At 41.0% G+C, this 25,331-nt stretch overlaps 1 protein-coding gene across 2 annotated transcripts in view; it reads left to right on the top strand.

Moving 5' to 3' along the window:
* The first annotated feature begins 488 nt into the window (after nucleotides 1-488).
* Nucleotides 489-25,331, top strand: part of EPHA4 (EPH receptor A4) — a 143,724-nt gene continuing 118,881 nt past the window's right edge. For both annotated transcript variants that reach the window (XM_060301787.1, XM_060301786.1), the window contains exons 1-3: nucleotides 489-646; nucleotides 3,672-3,739; nucleotides 7,846-8,509. In XM_060301787.1, the coding sequence (XP_060157770.1) occupies nucleotides 556-646; nucleotides 3,672-3,739; nucleotides 7,846-8,509 (823 nt within the window). In that variant the 5' untranslated portion in view covers nucleotides 489-555. The remainder of the gene's footprint in view (nucleotides 647-3,671; nucleotides 3,740-7,845; nucleotides 8,510-25,331) is intronic.

Genomic DNA, 25,331 nt, shown 5'->3' on the forward strand with positions numbered 1-25,331 from the left:
CGCAGGAGTGAACGTGTAGCCTGAGTCGGGGCGCGCGGGAGGCGAACACTTCGACCCTCAGAAAAAGAGCAACAGCAAAGAGGCAGGTCAACTTGATACTTTTTTTATTGCAATAAAAGAGCATTTTCCTCCATCTCAAACCGCCCGAGGCGTAAGATTGGGTTCCCACCCTTTCCTCGGACTTCCCCCAACCAATTCAGAGTCTTTCGAAGCTCCTTCCGCCGTCCAGGGGCTGGACCGCTGAGATGCGACCAGGGGACCCGCTGCTTCACTCCAGCAGGGGAGGGACGCGGCAGAACTCGCCCCCTTAATCCCGGGGAGACCAAGCGCCCAGCCGAGCCGAGTGGGCGGGGCATAGGGGCGGGCTCTGCTCATCGGGGGCGGAGCAAGGCAACCCCTTCTGCGCTACTATTGGCTGCAAGCCCCGGACTGGCGGGTGCACGTCACGGGCCGGGCCCACCCCCTTGGCAATGTCTTCAGCCTGCTGCACTCCTAACTTAAGCATTTATTCCACTGGGATAGAAGCGGCAGGAGCAGCGTTAGCACCGGCGAACCATGGCTGGGATTTTTTATTTCCTCCTCTTTTCGTTTCTGTTTGGGATTTGCGACGCTGTCACCGGTTCCAGGGTGTATCCCGCGAATGAAGGTAAGAACGGGGCGGCCTTTCTGCGGTCTGGGACAGAGAGGCGAAGATCGGCGGGTGAATGGTCCCCGGGAGCGCGAGGCCGGAGGGTGCAGGGGGATCCCGGCGCGAGCGGTCGCCTTGACTCCGGAGAAAGGGGTCTGGAGCGACGGGAACCGCGAAGGGAAGGCGGGGAGCGGCCGGGCAGCCTGCCTCGGGGCGGTGACCCGTGCGTGTGGCGAGGTTGCCCAAGTTTGTAGCGAAAGGACAAAGTTTATCGGCATCCACCGGCGAGGGCAGCCCGAGGTGCCCCGAGGGGATGCATGGGAGACAACGCCAAGAAAACAAATAAATAAATAAATTTTGTGGACCTACTCCTACCGCCACTTACCCACTCAGCCCAGGTCGAGGGGGAACGGAAACCTGGAGGTCCCTGAGGGGATGGTGGTGCTCTCGGGTTCTTGCGAAAGCTTTGCGAGCTCTGGTTTCTGCAAAGTTTCCCGAGCCCTGCGCTTCCCGGGACCTGGCTGCCGGGCCTCCGCCGCGCAGCGGTCGTGGCGCCGCTCGCCGGTCGCCGGTGACCTGATTTGATTGCTAGCACCCGGCGTCAGATACCTTTCTCCCAGCCGGGCCCCCGTGCCGTCGGGGTGCGATTGCTGGCCTAGGGGACACCAAGCTCCTCATGTCACCCCGCAGACCTTGGGAACACGCTGGCAAGCTGAACGTACTCGAGTTATAGCTTTTTGCCCCTACAACTGTACACCGGGTTAGTTTGAAGGGAACGTGCCGGACCAACTGGATCAGTGTAGGTGCTCAGTTTTATGTGCGTCTGTTTGGACATGCTGGAGGGCTGTGTGTGTGTGTGTGTGTGTGTGTGTCTGTGTCGGGGAAGTGGGGGTTCATCATTTAGTTTCTGATGATCTCAGAGAAAGGCGAGTTGCGTGTGCGTGTGGGTATGCGCGCGCGCGCGCGCATATGGGTGTCTGGGTGCGCGGGTGTCCGCGTCGACGCGGACAATTGTGTGCCTGTGCTCGAGTGCCCCGATTGTGTGCGCTTATGTTCCGGCGATGCTCACGCTCGAGCCTGCGCGCAACTGGCTCGCCGACTCCTTCACCTCCCCACCCTCCCCCATCCATCCATCCATCCATCCATCCATCCATCCGACTGTCCATCTCTCCAGGATCCGTGCATCCATTCCCGTACAATCTATCATTTTCCCTGTTCCGAAGGAGGGAGCCAAAAACCAACTTAGCCTTGGCTGGGCGGGCGGTGCCAAGAGCTCGCCGGACGCAACCTCCCAGAGATTCACACACCTGCCGGCAGACAAGGCTTGGGAGGAAAGAGGCGCTCTGTCACCCTTTCGATCTCCTCTCTCCTACCGACGTGGGCCATCTCGGTCCCTGCTGCCCCTCGGTCCCTGGGGTCGTTCCTCTGAGCGGTATCGTGGATCCCGCGTTCTCCTGACTACTTCGCACTCTTGTTAGGACGTCCCCCAAGACCTCTCTGCAGCAAACGCAGAGATTTTTTCCTTTTTTCCCCTTGTTTTTTCTTTGGGGAGCAAAACTTGGGAGCCCTAGACAAAAAAGGCGGTGATGGAGCTGTAGGCTGATGTAGAAAGGAGGGGGGTCAACCCCTCTCCGACCCCTCCTCCCCCTTAAAAATTAATTCATTTTGTTGCTTTTTATTCCCATCACGTTTTCTTTTCTCCCTTTTACCCTCCCTTTCTACTCCCTTCCTTTTTTTGTAAATTGGGTCTTATTGTTCCCTTTGTGTCCCTAATCCACCTTACATAAATCCAAATGGATGTAGCGGGCTTTTCTCTAGAGACCAAGGGGAGAGAAGGCGGGGGGCGCAACTCCGGGCGGGAGCGACCCAGGGAAGGCTCTACATTTTAAAATAATTAACAGAACCTAGGAATTCAGGTTTCTCGGGAAAATCAGGAGAAAGAGGCTCATTTTTAACTACTTTGACGTCGGGGTGAAATGAGAGGAGAGGTGGGCAGAATTCAGGGGCCGGGGGGCGATACTGAGAGTTGGGGTGCGCACGAGCAAGGGTGAAGGTTTCCCATTTCCCACCCCTCCCCCAGCCTGAAGAGCCAGCCTCCCTGATCAAATTAATAACCCAGTGGTTCCTTTGAGATGGGCCTTTCGACCCCCAGGCCTGCAGATCTCGGTGGGAAAGACAATGTGGAGAGTTTAGGAATTCATTGCGTCGTTTTCAATGTTCTCGGTGCCTAGGACTGTTCCAGCGTGGGCGGGGTGCGACCGTCGTATAGCCGCCCTCCCGGTCCCCCCAAGCTGGGACGCATACTCTTAGGTGTAGCACAAGCATACCAAATCTATTAGGCAGTCCTCCATAACTAAAATTTAAACCGGTGATTTCCTCTTGGGGGAAGGAGTCTCCGATTGTCTTCAAAAAGGCCAAATAGAATACTTAAGTGTATTTGCATTCTAATTCCACACGTCTGCCATTTCCCCCTTCTGAAACTTTGATATTTAAAAAAGCAGCGGATACCACATCCAGGGCCTATTTATTTGGTGGTGGAGGAAAAAAAGAAAAAAAAGGTAGGGGAGAGAGACTTTTCATGACCCTTTTGAGTACTCTCTGATAGAATTCACTTGTGGCTCTGTCACCATGATGATGAGTTATGCGGTCATCTGAAACTTGCAAAAACAAATAACTCTAGTAGATACCAGACAGAGATGAATGCAGATTTTGCTTGGGAGTGTAACTGCCCTACATAGATATATTTATTTTTTGAATTGTACTTGAGATTCTCAATTCATCCTTTTTAGAAAAAGAATCAACTGAGTCCTGGGATGGAATTTTAAATGCTAAGCAAGTTAAATAAATAAGAACCTGCAGATTTAAAGAGGGGAGAAGATCGAGTGAGTAATGATTATTTACATAAGTGAGACCGGGTTTAGGTTTTGATCAGAGTTGGATATGCACACCCTCGGCACATATGGAAACGCTCAGGCAAATGGTTTTTTGTAGTATTGGCTTTTTGCAATTGGAAATTAATCTATTTTTCTTTGGTTTTTTGCAGTTACTTTACTGGATTCCAGATCTGTTCAGGGAGAACTTGGGTGGATAGCAAGCCCTCTGGAAGGAGGGGTAAGTTCCGAATTGCTCTCTGATCCACAGGGTAAAAAGGAGTGATTAGCAACTTTCTGAGAGTCCTAATGGCGTGATTCTTGTTGATTGTGGCCGGGGGTCAGATTTCCGCCATGGCCTATGAAGTGAATTACGCTTTGTTGGAGAAATCCTATACTCCCTTTGGATAGCTCTGTCATGGAAGAACTGGAATCCAAAAGGGGTTTCCAAACTAGGAGATTGGTGGAGGCATTGCCTTAGATGCCTATTTAAGACTAAAACACCAACAAGAAATACGATCTGGGGACCAAATTCGTATTTATGCCTATTGCAGTGATAGCCATGAAGTCCTGACAGGGTTAATTTTAGAGCAATTGTTCTATTTCCAGAGGAGGAAAATGAATAAATAAAAATACCAGGGAGAGAACATTTCTAATTGTACCAGGAGCAGGTTTAGTTCTGTGTGTGAGCAGCGGGGGGCTCTGTAACTTGCTATGACAATCTTAAATCAGCTGCTTTTCGCTTGCACGCTGAGAGAAAGCCTTACAAACTTGTACCAAGGGCAACATCTATGCAGAAAAAAAAAAAAAGCCCCAAGTTTGGCATTGTTGTTACTAAATATGAAAGTTAAAGTATTTGGAATCTTGGATCTTTGGGGACTGGGGAGGCTGGATTATAGCGTATGAGAGGGCATCACTGTTCATTTCTTCTTGAATTTGCCATGAGAATAGAATTAGGTCAATAGCCACATTCTCCTACCCCATCCTCCCCCCTTAATAATAGGTCAGAATGAATCAGCTTTGGAAAGAAATCAGTACAATGTGTAACTCTGGCATCTGCCAAACTGAAACTCTCAAATCCTTTAAAAATTAAGCATATCATCCTACCTTTACTTGATAGTCTACGACTGAGCCATTTGATTAAAAGCGGTGGGGGTGAAAGATTAGGAGTCTTTATCAGGCAAAAATTGTAATGCCAGCACCCAGTACGGCGCTCCACACCTGGCCATTGAATAAACAATAAAGGATTGAAAAAAAATAAAGATTCACAGAAACTGTTATAGAAGATGGGCTTCAAAAATAAGACAAGGCAAGAATGGAAAATTTTAGGCTTTTTCCAAAGCAAGTCTTGTCATCCATTTGAAATAAAATGGAGATTGTCCTGCCTTCCTGTTTTTCTGCCTGAACTTGACTGAAGTTGGTTGGGTCTCTGCTGAAAAATTCTAGTCTGCCCTCAAAACCATTTTTTTTTAAAGGGAGGGAGAATGATTGGCAGGTCTCTGGCAGTGTAGACAGGCTGTATTCACCGCTGATTGCAGGCAATTGCCCTCATCCTTTGAATGCGAAGAAAGGTACAGCTTTATCTTGTGAGAGTCAGACTCTTGTTAATCCTATACCCTGGAAAGGTCATTGATTCAAGGAGGCTTTCCCATGCTACACCAGAGGTATTGCTCTGTAGGCCGAATGTATTAGAACTGCTGGCAAAACTGAGGATGGAAGGTATCAGTACTTGCATTAAAAAAATTAATGAGCCTTACTTTTCTTACTGGCTGTTCCCAAGTTTGAAGAGAGGATACGTCTAGTATGATTTTGGACCTGACTTGTTACACTAAATATACATGTGACCTATTGAAAAGCAAGGAGTAGCACATTTTCAAGTACAGTTCATGGTCTATCTAGTTTCTGGGAAGCTTTTATTGCAACTTAATATGCTGCAGACATCTCCCTCCCCCCACCCCAGCTCCCAGAGAACTGTTGAAAGAGCACCTGGTCACTTTTTCTAGACACAAAACTTCTTTTGGTTGTCTCCATGCCCCTTAAAAAAAAAAAAAAATACTGTGCATAGCTGACTGTACACAACCCAGAACCTTTTATGGGCAGAATGTGGACTTCTGAATATAGAATGTATTCCTTCCCTTTCCTTAAATACCATGTGTGTAATGTTTTAAATATTGTTAGGAAACATAAAAAATGAAATTTTATTTGTGTATAATAGAATTAGTCCTTCCAAACTACATAGTAGCCATTGAGAAATTATGTGCCAAATTATAAAGTTTAATTAATTTCTAGATTTTGTAATAAAGAAGACTTTTTGGGGCCTAGAATGAAGGGGTAAATTGGATATCTAACAAGTAGGGGGTGGATTGGCTTTAAAAAAGTCTTTCTGAGTATACAAGCATATTTGAATCTTTGGATTATTCTGAAATCTCTACTTATTGTTAGAACAGTTCACATCTTTCTTGGCTGGAAATTTGAGATTATAATTTTGACGAATAATGACATTTATTTGTTTGTTGTTGTTGTTATTTTTAAAAAGAAAAAGAAACCTTATGTGACAATACCACCAGGTCAAAAATGAATTGTAGTCACTGTTCTTTCATTTTGCCATCAGAACAGCTAAGCAGAACATGAAAATAATGGAAAGTGATGGTTTCTGATGGCAACATTGTAGCAAAAACCTAATTTCTTTTCAGTGTTCATTTAAAGGAGTATACTGAGTTTCTGACACTGATTGTAAAATGCAAAACTAAGGGGAGATTTGTCCTTGTTCTGCTGAATTGATCAATGTGTTTAGACAATTAAGTTCGGGCTGGAAAATTCGAATTAGACCTGAATTATGTGTATGAACTGTGGAGATATCCCTATGTGCTTTCATTTACATTGATAAATGTGTTTTTCCATATTTCCTTTGTTCTGAGATGAGAAGCATGCTGAGTAGGTTTTTTTGAAGGTGGGGATCTATTTTTGGATTTACATGAATTTCCCCCAAATAAGTAAATTACTGGTGATTTATTGCTTAGTGGATAAAAAGAAATTTTAATCACCACAGGGCACTTAACTCTCCCAGTTCTAAAACTTTCATAATGGTGGCAGATGAAAGGGATACAGAATTTTATGCATTATGACCCTTCACATAGTAACATTTCCATCCATTAATAGTAACATTTCCATCCATCCAATGCACAGATGGGAAACCTGTTAAAAGATATGTTATGATTCTGTGTACTTCATTGGCTTGAATGGAGCTTTAAGTATAGCTATTACAGAATACAAATTTTTTTTAAACTATCTTTTTTCTTCTAATTATATTCATGTGTTAGATACTTAAGCTGATTTATACCAGATCTATATAAAGGAATTACTGTAGATATTAATGAAGAATTGGAGGCTGTCTATCAGTCTGGTAGGAGCCCCAAATTATTATCTTGCTGCTTTTAGGATTATTTTAAAAGCCACAGCGAGAAGGAAACTACGCTAGTCACAGTGAATTTTGCTGAATTCAGATTAGCCCACTATGAGAGTCTCTATGTTAGGAAGTAGATTGAAAGAAAACCCTACTATCCTTCTTTAATTTTCTTGGGCTTTGACTCATAAATACCACTTACTGTTTTATTCTCAATATCTACAGTCTATTTAGAAGCAATGCACGTGTGCATTCGTGTTTACTTTGTTTTAAAAATAAGAACAGTATACAAACTTTTTGACTGAATACATGTTCTTGAAAAGTGTTCTACCATCATAAATGACAGTGTATTTGAGAAATCTAACCATAAAGTTTACTCTCTGTCTTCCCAGGATTACCAAAACCAAAATGGTGAGATTTTCTTTACCCCTTTAAAGAGTAGTGACATCGCCAAAAAAAAAAAAAAAATAGACTTTTTTTTTTTAGGTATTAGAGAGCAGAGTTCTGACAGGAGCACCACTGATTGACTGATAACTGTCTTCCTTTGGCAGACTCTGCACTTCCTGCTCTTAATTTGCAGGTCTCTGCTCAGTTGTTGAAACAATACACATACTAGTTTTTTCATTTATGAGTAAGTTTGAACTGTTGTCACTTGAACTTGTAGCAGTTGTAATAGGTGAATTTGAGGTTGTTAGACCACCACGAACGAGGAACTGCTGAGAACTCAAAAGCAATCAATCCAGCAAAGCCTCTGGATCTGAGGCAAGAGTGAAAATTAAAATACTTTCCCAATATAATATCACCTTGGTGAGGAATTAGCGCTGGGTAGCTTTCTTTCTTACTGCAACAAAAATCATCACTGTGCTATGAGGGTAAAATAGAACTGATAAGTCACGGTATGATGAAATGTTTGTAATCGATGCATTTCCTTTGGATCTGTGCAGTGGGAGGAAGTGAGTATTATGGATGAAAAAAATACGCCAATCCGAACCTACCAAGTGTGCAACGTGATGGAGCCCAGCCAGAATAATTGGCTGCGAACTGATTGGATCACCCGAGAAGGGGCTCAGAGGGTGTACATTGAGATCAAGTTCACCTTGAGGGACTGCAACAGTCTTCCGGGTGTCATGGGCACTTGCAAGGAGACGTTTAACCTGTACTACTATGAATCAGACAACGACAAGGAGCGTTTTATCCGAGAGAGCCAGTTTGCCAAAATTGACACCATCGCCGCCGACGAGAGCTTCACCCAAGTGGACATTGGCGACCGGATCATGAAGCTGAACACGGAAATCCGGGATGTAGGGCCATTGAGCAAAAAGGGGTTCTACCTGGCGTTTCAGGATGTAGGGGCCTGCATCGCCTTGGTTTCGGTCCGAGTGTTCTACAAGAAGTGTCCGCTCACCGTTCGCAATCTGGCTCAGTTTCCAGACACCATCACAGGGGCCGATACGTCTTCCCTGGTGGAAGTTCGAGGCTCCTGTGTCAACAACTCAGAAGAGAAGGATGTGCCAAAAATGTACTGCGGGGCAGATGGTGAATGGCTGGTACCCATTGGCAACTGCCTATGCCATGCCGGGCATGAAGAGCGGAATGGAGAATGCCAAGGTAAGGAGAGCCATCTTGTACTTTTCATTAGGGCTGAGTGCACATAATTAAATCAGAGATGAGACTAAATGGAGTAAAGCCAGTAATTAGCAGCCCCTGTGGGATGTGGTGGGACAGAGGGGTCTAATGAGTAAGTGCTACAGCTCCAGGTGGCAAAGCTAAGACGATTCTAATACTGACAAAATAAATGATGCTGCTGTAATCAGCAGAAGGCCAAACACATTTGCTAACAGGCACTTAGATCTGAACCGGCTTGATGTGCCCTCTGAAATGTAAATGAACAAGCTGAAGAAAGGCCCTGATTGATCCTTGCTTAAAGAGGGCCGACACATTTTCGAACCATGGTTCTCCTGTCCGTAAACATCTCTCCTCGTGTGGATGTGTACATGAATGATTTAAAGGTGGAATTAGGATTTGTTGTTCCAGTTTCCTCCTGCTGATTAAAATTGAGCTGTGCGAGGAAAGTCCAGTTTTTCCTGCCTTGTGGACCAGTGTAGACATGGCCCAGCAAAGTGGAGTGGCAAGGTTTCAAGTGCCTTATGTTCCACTGAGCACCCATTGATAGGGTTTCCAAGTGAAATGAATCTTGATGAAAGACCTCTTGATTTCCCTGAGGAGGTGATAAAGAGCTAGGAAGAGTCTTCTTATTCGATCTGTGGTCAGAGGCAATAGTAAATTGTAATCCATTTTGATTATTGAGTTTCTGAAGAAATCCAGATTTTTTTATCATGTTAATTACTATTTATCATATTACTAAGGTGACTTTTTTTTTTTTCCTCTCACCTAAAGTCCTGTGTCTGCAATTCCCTCTTCCCTTATTTCGCCTTTCTGGGGAGTTTGCAAACTTGTCTTCTTTATAGCAGCTTTGTGTTTGAGGAAGGACTGGGAGTAATCCATACTTATATGGATTGCTCATGTCATGTGTGGATTAAGGCTTACAAAAAAAGCAGTTATTCCAAGATTTAAATTTTTGCTTGGTATTTATTTTCAGTGGTTATTAATAGTCTGCTGCTGCCAGTCTTATTATGGTTACTACTAAAGCGTGTAACTCTTGGTCCCATCTCTGGAACAGATCAGATTAATCTTTTCTCAGGGTAATTGTTGAACTGTAGACTGCATTGCCACATGGTTCATCTGATTTGGCGATTAAAGAGCCCGAAATAACTGACTGCCAAACAATTTGTCTGGCATTTCAACCATCTTAATGACAGGGTGGGATTAACTATGGAGCAATCCACTTGACTGATTGGAAATCAACAGTTATAACCTAAAGAAAGTTGCATTTGGGGTAGTTTGGTGTCATAGAGTTTATGCATTTCTCCTTTCAGAGTTCATAAGTGTCATTCTTGATCTGCTATAGTTATTTCTAGGCATAGCTAACAATGACTGTCTTTTAACTGCATTGAAAAGTAAAACAGAATAAAGGCTGGCAACCTTTTCTGTTGACCTAGAGTCAAAAGGTAAACTTGTGAACTTGAAAATTTAAAGGTTGGAATTTCAAGGGTTTTTTTGTTTTGTTTTGTTTTTACAAAGGTTGATTTCTTGCCATTTTGTTAACTCTTGACTTGGCAACTACTAGCTAAGCTGTACCAAATGGAAACCCTGAAGTAGATTCTGGTATTAACATTAGAAAATACGTGAGTGCATTGTTACTGGCACTGAAATTACAATCATCATAGCAGGAAGAGTGAAATGAATAGGGCAGTGACATTGCATCACATTTTAGAGTAAATTATTCTGCCTTTTTGATTTTTGTAAGACAGGACTTGCACATCTTTACATTTCAAGATTCTTATATATATTTAAACACACACACACACATTGTCTTCCATTTCTTACTCAAATGTTCATGCTTCTGGCATTAGTACATTTCTCTGTATCTAACGTCATTGATTTCCAATTGTCACAGAGCCCAGTAACTCATACATTGCTGCACAGTGAGACTCCTTGACATTTTTACAACCCAAATGAGAAGGAAAAGAGAAAAAGATGGAGGGGGAAGTGAATGTAAAGGCAATTGAACATGGTAGTGGTTGGCTTTATGGAAATAACCTTGGGAATCCAGTTCATCATCATGTGGTCCATGGAAAGGGTGAGGCTTCATGTTTTAGGTCCAGTCCGTTTCTGAGCAAACTGTTCCTAACACAAGGCGAGATATTTAATGGAAGGGGAAGGTCGATTAAGCTATTTTTGAGAATCTTTGTTCTCTGCACTCTTGCTACCCAGGTATTTTCTTTGCTACTTGTAAAATGATTAAATCTTTCAAGAAGACACTTTTTGCACAAAACCTTGCACTTTGCTTGTATTTAAGACTACCAGGTAAGAATCTCTGATGAATTTAGGGAGGAAGAAAAAACTTGAATGACAACAATTCTAAAATTCCAAATTTGAGTGAGAATTTTTTAGGAATAACTCAAGACTGTAAACATCTTAAGAGTAATGAAAATGGTTTCCTCCATCCGTGCCATCATTACTGGAGTATCAGGATTATCTAGGAAGAGCAGAAAGAACATCAACACAAGGAAATGTGTCTCAGTTTGGTCACTCAGCTGCAAGACCTTAAGCATTGCTTCAGCCCTCTGAGCCTTGGTTTGTTCATCTATAAAATGGGTTGATAATAATTGTACTTAGCTTAGAGACTTGCTATGAGGACACAGTGATGTCAAATTAGTAAAAATCACCTTTTAGATCATAAAGCATTAATCTGATGTTAATGCTAACATTTCCTTTATCACTCAGCTGTTACCAAGGTCATAGCTGTTGAATTTTAAGGTTGTTGAGTTAAAATGGTAAAAGGGAAATCCATCTTAAAACCGCTCTTAGAAGTCAAGGACAAAGATAGGAAGCATTGCCTTTGCCCTAACAAAGAATAACATTCATTTGAAAATGATATTTGGAGAGTGTCATTTTTTTCCCCTCCCCTACAGGAAAGAGAACTTTCTTCTGAGTGAAAGAAAAGTGATTTGGAAGTGGGACAAGAAAGACCAGGGCGTAAAGGGAGCTTAAGAAAGGATATAAAGGAGAATGGGCAAGTCTTCAGAACTCTGGCTGCAGGTTCCTCCCCAATTGTCTTTTCAATGGGTCTGCTGTGGCAGGACAAATAGAAGAACAGGTGAAAGGTCACCTACTTCCTCATCCATCTTCCTTGGGGTCTGGGAGGTCAGAGTGAAGATTGATTAAGATCTTAAATGTTTGACAAAAGATCCTTGGGCAAAAATGGCCAGGGCGGGTGGGGGCCTGGGGTGTGCTGTTGTTTGCATCTAACCCTGGTCATCGGCTGGAGTCCTCAAGGGACCTTGGGGACAGGACTACACTTCCTCTTGGAGTTCTTACCTCCAAGCAGTACATGCAAATGCAGACGGAGGTGAGTGGCCGCGTCAAAAGTGTCAAGAGCGGCAGGGTGATGGCGGGCATTGCCCTTTGAAGCAGCTGCAAGTTCATTCTGCCCTTGAATACCATTTTCTGAAATGATCTGGCTCGGTCTCAGCAGGACAAAAAAGAGTGTGAGCCACTCATTTGTCTTCTCCAGGAGAATGTCTGCCTGGTGTTAGCAGTAGTTTGAACTTGCCTAGTGATTGGGTGCAGCGGATAAGTAACTGTGCCAGTTAGTAGGAAAAAGGAAACAAAATCCTCCTGAGACATGTCCCCCCCGCCCCCGGGAGGGAATGTTCCAGATGTTTTACAGGGCTGTTTTATTACCTCAGAAATATTAAGCAGGAGGAAGAGAGGAAAAGATTCTTTATTAACTTATTCTTTGCTTAAATAAAGAGCTGAACAATGAAAGGGAAGTCACAGATTTACTCTTTGTGAAAGATTAATAAGCAATATTTTCAGAGAGCATGGATAAAAATAATACTAATGAAAAGAAAACATTCTTATGGAGTCACTTAAGGCCAAATAATGCTAGGTAGGAATTAAACCTTGCTTAAATACATAATTTTGCTGTAAATTGTTTGGGGTCCTCTATATCTAGGACCTATATTATATATCATTACATATATGATACCTTCCTATCAGCGAAAGGTATCTTATTAAAAGCTCTTTTGAGAAAGAACGATACAGAAATGCTTTGATGGCTGTAAAATAGTTCCCATCTGTGCTCTGAAAAGAGGGAGAGGGCTGTGTTTAGACAAAAATTATTACTTTGTTTTCCTAATATATTATAGAAGGACCGTAGGAGAACACAGTACGGGAAAGGAAGCATTTAAAATATAGTTCAGAGAGATACTGTTATACCCTTTCCACTTCTGAAATTTTTCTTCTACCTTTGAATCATGTCTTTAAGAATCAATTGCTCAAGTCACATGGCTGCTTTTATCTCTGGCTTTGAAGCATGGCTGTGATCATTGAAAGACACGATTCTTTACATCTGAGAAGAGCAGGGTTTAATTATTGTCCTTTTCCCGTTATACTTTTTTATTTTCCCTTCTACGTGTGACCAGGCTTCTTTTGTGAGTGTGAATCAGGCAATGGTCTCTATTTGGGATTCACCAAAGCACCACGTAGGAATTACCTCAGGGATGTTTGAATCCGATATTTAAGATTTGATGATTTATTTTAATCTGACTGAACTTCCTTGTACATTTCAAAAATGAATTAAGACACAATTATTCTGTTAAGACTTGAGTCTTTAGGAGAAAGACAGATTAAATGGCTTTTCAGTTACTACAGCGCGAAACAGAGGTGGTCATGATACATGTTTGACTTTCACATCGTTGAATTTTAATACTTAGGTTTTTGGGGGGCAATTTTTTTTGCATTTAATTAATGAATTTAACATTACCAAAGAACTGTATGCTTCAGACTCTTACTCCAACTTATTTCTGAGTTCCCACTCCTTATGATTTGGTAGATAATGCAAATATATCTATATTCATGTATTTTAAAAAATTATGGAAATGGAATCATCTTCTTGTCATCTTGTTTTTAAGATGCTTGACTGTTTGTCATGGACATCACTCCATATTAGAGAATATAACTTTTTTCCATCCTTCATAATTGATAATTAATATTCTGTAGTATGAATAGATCATACTTTAATTTTTTTCCTTGTTGGTTGATAGTTAGTGTGTCTTAGTTTTTCCTGGTAATACTTTTAAGCAAACACTTTAATTTGTAAATCATACGTGTACATTTTTTAAAAATTTGGATTAGCCTTGCTTTGTTATTTTTCTGGCTTTATCTTGGACAAGTGAATTTAGTAAAACTTCTTGACTATGAGCATGGATGTGGAGGAGGTCAGTCTAGGATAACCAGACAAGTAACACCACTGACAATTAAGGAACACAGTGGAGTCTCATTAAATGTTCATTGAATGAATGAATAAATAAATGCATAAGGTATTGTGGCCTGTTTCATATTAAACATTTATTTGGTGGAGTAGTGTTTCATGGAGTCAACATGCTATATCAGAATCTTTGCATGTGACTCACGTATTATGAGGTCCTTTTTTGTAATTCCTACTTCAGTTGGGTCTTAACTATTTTCATCATGTTCATGAACCATCTCTATGATCTGAATGTTCAAAAATCTCTGCAGCCCACGAGTTAACATAGTTATTAGCACAAAAGGGCTAAGACCTGCCTTTGAAGTTGGAGACTTGAGTTTAGTTTCTAGGTGTGCTGCTTAACCAGGTGTGCAATCATGGTCACTAACTTAACCTCCCTAACCTCAAGTTTACATCTGCAGATTGCTGACAATGGTATGTTATTATGTATGATACACACATATCAGCACGCGTGTACAAAGGGTTTAGCACAGTGCCTAGAATGATTAAGCACTCATGAAGTGGAAATGTTATTGTTAATTTTTTTGTTGTTCGATAGAAATATGGTGACAGTATGGGCTATTAGGTCATTGTCTGTCCAACAATGGAAACCGGTTTAGGGTTTGAAGTAGATTTTTTTGGCGGGGGGAGAGGTGAGGGCAGTGGTGATATTATGCAAGGGTGTAGGGGATGGTATGAAATGGCTGTTCTTATCTGCATTGATCAAATCCTCTGTTATCCAGCCTACTGCAGTGATTCTCAAAGTGTGTTCCAGCTGGGTTCCCCAAGACCTTTTCATGTGGTCTGCAAGGTCAAAACTTTAATACTGATATGTCATTCGCCTTTTCCCTCCCCTTTTCTCATGAATGGAGTTTTCCAGAGGCTACCTGATACGGGATGGCTCATCTCATCAAATTGAATAGAGAATCCAGCTGTCCTCTGTTAAGCCAGGCATTTAACGATGTCACTCTTCTCACTAATTTTACTTTAGAAAATAAAGTAATTTTTTTCATTAAAACATATTGTGTTAACATGTAATGGGTTTATTATCGATACTTTTAAATAAGTTCCTCTCAGTTTCAATTTCTAATGGTAAATATTGGTAGCTTTAACCCACATAAACAAAAGCACGTTGGCATCCTCAGTTGTTTCTAAGAGTGTGTAAAAGGGTCATGAGACCAAAAAGTTTGAGAACCGCTGCACTGGTCCATCAGCTTTTTGTTTTTCTGGCAGGTACAGAGAGTGTACTTCTGTCTTTAACTTTAAAGTTAAAGTAAAATAAGAAAGCTCTGGAAACTTTCAGAATCTGGGAGATTTAGGTAGCTTAGAAGAATGACATTTATTCAACCCTTTAGATGTTTCTATAAAATTAGGCAACAATTTGTAGCCCTTAGCTTTTTAAAAACGGTTTATCTGTGTCCAATAACATGCCTCAGTGCTCTCTTAAGTTTTACTGTGCTTGTGAGAAGGAATGATTAAAGAAGGCCTCAGCTGGCCCCTGGACCCTGAGAGACTGTATCTTTTTCACTTAGGGCCTAAAACCTTTCTCACTGTGTCCCCTTCCAGCTGGTACCTCTGAGCTATTTTTGGGGGAGGAGAGCAGGTGAGGTCACTGGGTCCCATGATCTGGAGGGTAATTAATAGTCCCATGACTAAATGGACATTTTATGAATATTCAGAGTCTGTTTGGGCTTCTGGGGAAACAATCGGGTTGGTACCGCTGACAACTCCCTTTGGAGACACGGAGCGTTTTCTGCGTGAATGCGGGTCGTCAGCTGTCCGCCTAGGGTTGCTTTTGCCGGCAGCAGATTCCTCATTTGCATATTCTGTATGCGCCCTCATGCAAAACAGCACACCCATTTCCCCCTTTCACAAAGGCTAGAGGGCTTCCTTTGGAAACTCCAGCCAAAATCTCCTTCTGTTTATGCAGAACCCAATGATTTAGACACCATGCAAATTAATTCGGTTTTGATTTCAATGCTTCCAGAGATTGGGGGTGTAGCCGGAGAATGGGGTATTTGCACAGGGCCCTTTTTGTACACAACTCCGCACCCTCCCCGCTCCCCCACGACCCAGTGTGCCTGGTTGTCACTCCCCGGGCCCCTTGCCCCATGCAAAACAACCCACGGTCCCGCTGCTATTTTTTTTTTTTTTTTTTTTGCGGTACGCGGGCCTCTCACTGTTGTGGCCTCTCCCATTGCGGAGCACAGGCTCCGGACGCGCAGGCTCAGCGGCCATGGCTCACGGGCCCAGCCGCTCCGCGGCACGTGGGATCTTCCCGGACCGGGGCACGAACCCGTGTGCCCTGCATCGGCAGGCGGACTCTCAACCACTGCGCCACCAGGGAAGCCCCCGCTGCTCATTTTCCTGTGACCTTTGGAAAGGAACCTAGTCTTGGTGAATCCCTTGGCTTGTCTGTTTAGTGACAGTTTCAGCTGGAATCTTGCTGTTCTTTCTGAGGAGGGAGGAGATGGCACTATTCAGATTATGCTAGGAATGTTTAGAAGTGGCCCAACAAAGGGCTTAAAACATTGTCAAGTAAAAGATAAAATTCTTGGAGAAAGATTTGTTAAGGTCTCAGGAAATTCCCAAAATAGGCTTTAGGTCACTAGTGGGCTGGAACCTATTCACTCATTCAACAAATAGAAACTGAAAGCGTATAATGTACAAATCACCATTGGTATTTTCATTGTGTTAGTGTCCTTTACCTATGAATGAACACAACCATCTTCATACCTAGAATCATGATTAAAATCTCTTACTTTCACTTATGTCCCAGATAAATTTCTTTCAAAGGCGTAGTAACTATAATTCTGTTCCTTATTCTATATGTATATTCGCTTTGGGTTGAATATTGCCTTTTGAATTCCTGTCTTCCCATCCCACCCAGTGTCTCCAAATTTACTTAACCTTTGCTTTATTCCTTTAGAATGGTAATGCGAGCACACTTATACTTAACCCAACAAACGTCACTTTCCGCTTGAAAACAGCACTGTCTTCAGAAGGCCGTGATCATATGTATTCTATAAACTAGAAGAAGAGGACTGAGCATGAAATGTTTTTGAAGTTCAATTAGTTTTGAGTTCGCACTGATTCACAGGGCAGCATAGGCAGACTTTGCAGTGTAATTAGGCGGAAGGGCTGGGTCAGCTAAAACAACATCGAAATGTAGAAGAGCTTCGCTTTAGCTCCACGTGGCCTGACAGAATTTGATGATGCTGTTCAAAGTCGATTTGAGATGGATTATTAGGATTAAAGAACACCAGAAGGCTCTGTACTTGGTATAGTCTCTCGTGTCATTAGTGGATGAGAAAATTCAGCTGCTTCTCTGGCTCTTGTTTCGAAGAATGGATTTAAACAGACCCACACTTCTCAAAGGTGATCTTACTAACCTCTTCTTAATAAGTTACAGATCTCCAATGGCTCAGAATCCTGAAAGTACCATTTGAAGTAAGTTGATTGATAATTATCATTTCCCCTACGTGTACAGATACTTGCCACAGCAGTGCAAAGCTATGGTACGGTTTCTTAATTACCCAGATAATCCTGTTTGCTTGTATTTTTAAACTATGAAGTGCTGGGTAATTATTCAATTCTTAATAGAAGGCAAATGGCAATGTAAACAATAATTAGGATGTTAGACAGACTAATGCGCTTCCGAGCAAATTGGATTTTTTTCATACTGTTCAGCATGAAGTCCCATAAAGCTAACAATTTAGAAGCAAGGCAAAAAAGGTTCCATTTGGTTCATATTTTATGGCGTTATCCCTTCATGGCTTGTTTCTGTGAATAGCAGTTTGCCCCAATGAAGCTGGCTGCGCCCAAGCCAACTGTTTCCTCTGTAACAATCGCTTCCCTGCTGTTTGACATTTGGCGATGTTCTCCCAGGCCTCCAGATTGGTCCTTTGTCTGCTGCAGATCCGAGGGGTCAGAGGTTAACAGAATACTGATTTCCTCTCATAATACCATACCAGGTAAATATGGGCCAAACTCATGATTAGTTAAGACGCAGCTAAGTAAGGAGTGCTTTTCTCATGGGCTTTTGTCCTTAAGAACTTCCCTGATTTGAGATGCTGAGTTTCCCAGCTCTTTCCTTCCACAGCGGCATCTTCATTACCAGAGCTGCTGTCTCTTTTATATAGCTTTTTCCGTTAATAACCATTCACAACTAACAATATATCCCCAGAAATACATGACCTGAAAACTGAGCAAATCATCACGTTGGATGAATTAATTTTACCAGCTTAGCAATACTTTGCAATCTTTACACACTTAATTATGTCTTGTAGTCTTATCTGTACTGCGTGTTTCATGGATGAAATAATAAACTGATAACAAAGGCGGTAGACAAAGATCCTTTAATAGTGGTGCTCTTACCCGCCCTCCATTTTTTTTTTCAGTCCAGACTTCATGGTGTGTTGCCAATTAGAGGTATAATTAAACAAACAATTTTATTCCCATTTTCACCGTTTATGGAGATGTCCAAGCATTCATCAATATGCTATTAATATTTTACATTTAATTTAATGTAAATTTACATTTACATAATTAATATCAGTTTAATTATATCAGTGTTAATTTTTCTCCTAAGGATTAATGTAAGCTACTCAATAGGTTATATCTTAATTGTTCATGTTGGACACACAGGCTGTAGAAGTTTAAAGTATCTTTCAAACATTCTGTTACTATCAATTAATTAATGCAAAGGCCACCTTTGTGTATATCCCTATCCCATTTCTATTTGGCCAACCTCCTTCACATTGCACTGTGACCTTGATGCTTAGATTCATTTGTTTTCAGTTTTAAGTGTTTGAAAAAGACATCTCTACTTTGAAAAACAGTTTCCTTTTGAAGTGTCCAGCTTGGCACTGACTGAAGCAGCCCCCGGGCCAATTAGCATGTTAAAAGAATGGGTCAATACCTTTCTGCTTCCTCCACCCTCCTTGCTCTCTTCTGAGGGGGAAGAGTTTTGAAGAACCCTAGGAGGCTCTTGACAGATGTGCCAGGAGACTTCAAGAGGATTGTTGATTGCCCTGAGTAGGGAACATTGATGGTTTGATCTAGTGCCCAGACAGCTTCTCTTGGCCATTTGAAAATGGATGCAAGAGGCACTGACAGCTTCAGGAAAGCTCTAGCAGTTCATGTAATTATGGAGAGGATTAGAAGAAAAGTGTTGGGAGAAATAAGAGATCAATACAGGGGCACTAGTTGACTTGAACTCACCTTTAGCTGTTAAACACTACATTTTGTAACATTTAGCCTATGCACATGGAAGACTATTTTATAGGTTGGTTTTTTTAAGGGTTGTGTAAAGCCATGCATTAGAAAAAAACCATAAGCAGCCACTGATTTTTGAGAGCGGACTTGTAGGTAATTAACACTGTAACACTTCTAGTACTTAAGATGCAAAGGTGCTAATTAACTAATGGGAGAAATTGAGATTTCATTACTCTGGTCTCTAACGAGGAGCCAGCAAAGATGTGCAGCTGAAAGTAATATTTTAAACAGTCAGGTTTCTTTTAAAGCGTTTGCTTTAGGAACTGCCTGTTTATCCTAGAGTTTTCAATTAGCACTAATGCAGGGCTACAGTAAAACAATATAAAAGCACCCTAATTTTGCACCAAGGAACTCCTGTTGATGGAAAAATGAGAACGTTGTCTTTGCATGATTAAAAAGAAAAGCTTTTAAAAAGTTTGAAACTCACCACCTGAGGGGCCCAAATGGTCTTGCTTTAGGAAGTTATCCTTCACAGGACAAAAAAATGGCTACTGTACTGAGCTAAACAAAGCCCAGTACATACTTTTTTCTAAACTTCAGGAAGGATTCTGGGATCCTCATTTACAAAATGTTGTGGCTGTAACTATTTTAGTAATTTTTAAATGGGTACTTGATAAGGCAAGAATTTTGCACTATGATTTCAGCAATTGTACTGAACTATTATCGGATCTTTCCTTTTCTTCTAGAGAAACAAAGTCATTTACTGAAGAGAAGTAATGTCTGACCTTATAAAAATCACAACTATTATTGCAGCTTTAAAAAATAGATATACTAAAAAGAACCCCTACCCCCCTCAAAAGGATCGTTGACTTCTACTACAGATAATGATTGAAAAACAGAAACCTATTGAGTTTTCCCAGTATTTCCCATTATATTTTCTAGCTGGTTATCACTGATCTACAGGAAAGCTATTGATTTTTCTATGTTTATCTTGCATCCAATCTTTTTCTTGAACTGCCTTGTGAATACTAATAGGTTTTCAGTTAATTCTCTAGGTTTTCTAGAGAACTAGGAGTTTTAGGTGCAAGCAATCATATATTTTTCCTTTAAAAAAATTAAACCTCTTATTTATGATTTCTATCTTACAGAATTGGCCAGAATACTAGTGTAGATTGTAAGCATCTTTATGCCCAATTTTAGAGGGCATAATTTAAGTATGCTGTGAGATATATTGTCTTAGTATCATATTTCCAATTTTTAAACATTTCTAAGGAAGAAGGGCTTTTGAATTTTGCAGTGCCTTCAAGAATCTCTTTTAGCTATGTGACCTTTCTGACTTGCTGTGTTTATGGGATTGAGTATATTAGTAGATTTTTCTGAAAATAATCCGTAAACTCTCTTTGCATTTGTGGAAAAAGATCCTATTAGGTGGCAGTAAATTTTGATAAATAGTTCCTTAAATTCTATTTGTTAATCGAAAATGGTGATGAAGAGCCAGGATTTTGGAATAAGAACTTAATTTTAATCTCAGCTTTATTTACAATGTGACAATGGGCTCTAGGTACTCAACTTTAGCACTTTTGTTTTCTCCTCTGTAACAGGAGAATAATGATACCTACCCCATGGGTAGCCTTAGGATTAAATAAGGCAATGTATGTAAGCCTTACTAGGAAGTGACATCTATTCAGCGCTCAGTAAAATGTAGAAATTTGTATTATTTTTATTTTGAATTTTTAATAAATAACCAATTGATATTAACCTATATATTCCCTTTTTCTCTGTCTTTCTCTAACTGTATCTCTTTCTCTCTTTCTCCCCTCCTATTCTTAGCAGGTTTTAGGATTATAATTGAGTCATAAAGTTAATTACGATAGTTTTCCATTTTTTAATTAACATTGGGAAAGTTAGTGTGCAGGGGATCTAGCTTTACTCTGCAAGTTTGAAAGATTTCGCCATTAAAACTGGCTCTAGGCTGTGCACTGAGGATATGGGCACTTTTCTGTATATTTGCTAGACTTCAATAAAAAAATGCAACAACCCCAACAGGAAACTGGCTCTGGAACCTCATTCATTTGCTTTTCTAGTCACATAAATGACTCTTCCAGTCCATAGTTAGATGTGTTCTCTGACTCTGATCTGGGCTATTCCCAGCCTCTGTTGACTTCAGGGCTGAAAGCACAGATGCCACATTGCTCTCCTTTGTAATTACATCACTGAGATTTCTCATTACTTGTGTAGATCTTAAACATATAAGTTAAAGGCAATAGGATCGTTCGACCTGGAGTTAATGCATAGGTATGGTTGAGCTAGTCATAAATCAGGATCCTGGCTGTTAATGAGGATCTAGTTGAGATGATATTTAATATCTCATTAGGAAAAGCTACATTTCACTGCAGAGTGAATGTGGATGCAGCTCCTCTGAGCTGTGGTGCTTTGCTCTTTTTTTTTTTCTTTAATTGAGAGAGAGAGAACTTGAAGTGACAGATTCCCTGTTCTAGAAACATCTGGTGTTCCTTAGAGCCGCAACTTTGACATCATAATCTGTCAATATTTTATATTGGTTTTGAGGATTGGTAAGCTTCATTTTTTTTCATTTCAAATTATTCTGTGGGCCTCATGCAAGCTACACGAGGACCAGAGGACAGATATCACCTCAGTATAAGGAAAGACCCATCTAATATTTTGAACTAGACAAGAGTGGAATGTGATGCCTTTTGAGAGGATGAGTTCCCCTTTGAAGCTGGTGTTCACACTGGCTGGATGACCCCAGGGCATCTAACTGTATCCCTCCAGTAAGAGATTGGAGACCCTGTGTTCCTTAAAAGGTGCACCATTGTCATTTTGGGCAGGATGATTCTTCCCTGAGTGTAATATTTACCAGGCACTGCGGGTCCATCCTGTGCACGGTGGGTATGCACTTTGCAAGGCATTTGGTGTCCTGAGTAGTCCCTGGGCAGTAAATGCCTATGTCATCCTCTAGTCACTGTGACAGGCCAAAACCTCCCCTCACGTGTCCAACTGCCTCAGGTATGTTTACTAATCTCAATTGCAAGCTTCTAAACTAGACAAACTATAAGATAACTTACAACTGTTGAGATTCTAAGATAGTAGGGTATTTGGTCCCCTGTTACAAATGTTTCATATTTCCTATAGGATAGGTAATTCAGGTCTAGGATCTTTTTTTTCTTTTTTTTAAATATTTATATATTTGGCTACGCCGGGTCTTAGTTGTAGCACGTGGGATCTTCGTTGCGGCATGCAGGATCTAGTTCCCCAACAAAGGATCGAACCAGGGTCCCCTGCATTGGGAGCACGGCGTCTTAGCCACTTGACCACCAGGGAAGTCCCAGGTCTAGGACCTTGTAGCGTAGAAAAGATGGAGAAGCTCTTCAAACACTCCCGGCTATCAACCTCTCTATTTTTAATTTCCTTAAATCTAAGTGTACACCATAGCATCATCATCTGTTTCCCCAATAGGCACCAATTAAAGGAGATGGGGAATGTCTTCTGGAAGAAATTGCTCACATGTTATAAAAGCATCTGTAATGATGACCAACAACCAGGTTCCCTACTGACTTATTTAGTCCTAAAACAGCCTTGTAAGGCAGGTAGTGTTATTATCCCCATTTTATAGTTGGGAAGGCTGAGGCATGGAAAGGTGCCCAAGGTTATGCAGACTACTTAAAACAATTTGAAACCAGGTAGGCGGCTCCAGCCTCCAAGTTGCCAACTCTATACCATACTTTCCCTGGGTAAGAAGTGTTAGAAATCAAGAAATGTCTCCCCAAGGTAACTAACAATATGGAATCTGCCTTGTATTCTTACAAGGTAAGAGGAACGTTTTAAATGCCTGAGTTATAAACTTATGTAAACAGCACCCTGTGTTTACTCCAAGATTTGTAAAACACTCATCTGCCAATGGGTGGCCTTTATATTATTTCAAATGGCCTGGCAAAGAGCAAAATGTGACCTTGCAATTATTAGAGCTGAAGACCTTGTCATAGTGTGTTACTGCACAAATTATTCTTATTTTGACTCTGAATCACAGCACAGAGGGAGGTTATAAGCATAGATCCAAGTTTACATAAGACAGAACATCATCTCCTCTTAACTGGAGGACAGCTGAACCAAATGAGAAATTTTTTGATTTCTCAAATGCTGGACAATAAATCCAGAGCTATTTAGAAGGAAAATCAATCGAAAAAGGAGGATGAACTTTTCATAATCTAAATGTTGGGCTTGTGCTCTTATGCTGGTTCAGGTAGAGTATTTATTTGCAAATGTATGCAGAAAAAGAAAGAAATGGCAGCAGAATCATTTGTGATGCAATTCATTTCTGCAATAAAGCAAAAGGAGAAAAAATGTGAGCTAAACATTGCAAATGGTGGTATATGTGATTCCTTCAGCATCCACGCAGCCATTCTACATCCCCCCCCACCTTGGTGTTGCTACCTAGTGGCTTCAGTGGAAATGGCTCACCTTTCAGCACCTAAAACCAGCTACATCCTGAATTGTTCTATTATGGAAGTCTCAAAAATTCTTTTTGTGGGGGGCTAAGTCATTTAGAATCAGGTTTTCTGTTGCTTGCATCACAACCCTAATAAATAAAAGAGGTCATTACTTTAACTGAAAACTAGTCTTTTATAGACAAATGTTTCACATAGGAAGCATAATGTGTTTGCCCAAGTTGAGTAGTTACTTTTCCAAAAGATTCCTTTCTAGTCCTGTAAACAACAAAAACATATTGGATGGCTATTTTGTCCTCCCTCCTCAGCCTGATGGCAAGATAGACTAGTTTGGGTTCTGTTGCTAATAGGAGAGAGAACCCTCTTCCGTACAGTGGCTTTGTGAAGTGAGATATCTCTCTTCTTTGTGTTGAAGAATATTCAAGCCCTAACGACCTTAGAAATCCTTTATTTAGTTCACGCTTCTCATATTGCAGATGAGAAAACTGAGGTTCATATTAATAAAGTATGTAATAAATTAATAAAGAGGCACAAACTTCAGTTACAAAATAAATGAGTCACGGGGATGAAAGGCACAGCGTGGGGAATATAGTCAGTAATAATGTAATATCTTTGCATGGTGACAGATAGCATGTAGACTTATCGTGGCGATCATTTTGTAATGTATAGAAATATCGCTACGTTGTTCACCAGGGACTCACATAGTGTTCTAGGTCAATTATACTTCAAACAAACAAACTTACAGAAAAACAGATGAGATTTGTTGTTACCAGGGGTAGGAGGTGGGGAGAGAGGGATTTTATAGATACATACTACTCTATATAAAAAAGATAAACAACAAGGACCTACTGTATAGCACAGAGAACTATATTCAATAGTAATAACTTATAATGGAAAAGAATCTGAAAAATAATATATATACATATATATAACACTGAATCACTTTGCTGTACATTTGAAACTAACACAACCTTGTAAATCAACTAGACTTTAAAAAAATTAAGCATTCAACTAAAAAAAAAGTGAAAAAAAAAGTAAAAAAGAAAGAAAAAAATAATTAAAGATAAAAAGACTGGCTCCTGAAATACGGAATTTTAGAGTCTTGCCTTCTTGACTGTGTCAAAGGGAGGATAATCCCAGAAAAGATGTAGGCAGCCAGGGTGAAGTAGCATCTGCATACCTTTGAAGTTGGCCTTGGAGAACTAAGTCCTATATACTCAAGTCTACTCCCCAAATTAGGCTTTTGATATGAGATCAAACTTGGTCCTTGATTGCAATCGTTGGGGTTTCAGTAAACTGTTGGCCCCCCACCCCCATAAAAGCTTGAAATCCTCAGATACGCTCTGACTCTCTTTGTCCGCATCAATACATTCTGAGGTCTCCATGCCTTTTTGTGCACTATTTCCTTTGCAAAAGAGTTTGCAGTCTAAGGGAGCAGGCAGCCCAGTAAAAATATTTATGATGTGTGATAAGTGAAGTTTGAGGACCTGGAAGAGGGAGATGCTGAGTGCTGCCGGAGGTGTGGTGTAAAGGAAGGTTTTTGGAAATTTGGACATAGTATTGGTGCATTGGTCCACTGGTGGACTCAGTGGCCAGTGGGATCTAGGGGGTGTGTGAAAGGGAATGTTTTGAGTAACTTCAAGGTTGTAGGTTTGGTGCAACAATGCTTAGTGATTCTATTCTTAGATTAAGGAAATCCTAGGAGATGAGGTAATTTTTAAGGGAGGGTGGTTTGACCTGGCAGGATAGAGGATTAGTTTAGTTTATACTTGTTACATGTAGAATATAAGAAAGGATGAGGCTAGTGGTCCAGGAAGGGAAGGATGACCATAGTTTTATTTGCTTTTCATTTATGAATTTGACCTTATAGAAA

This window comes from Globicephala melas, chromosome 7, assembly GCF_963455315.2.
Source record: "Globicephala melas chromosome 7, mGloMel1.2, whole genome shotgun sequence".
Lineage (NCBI taxonomy): Eukaryota > Metazoa > Chordata > Mammalia > Artiodactyla > Delphinidae > Globicephala > Globicephala melas.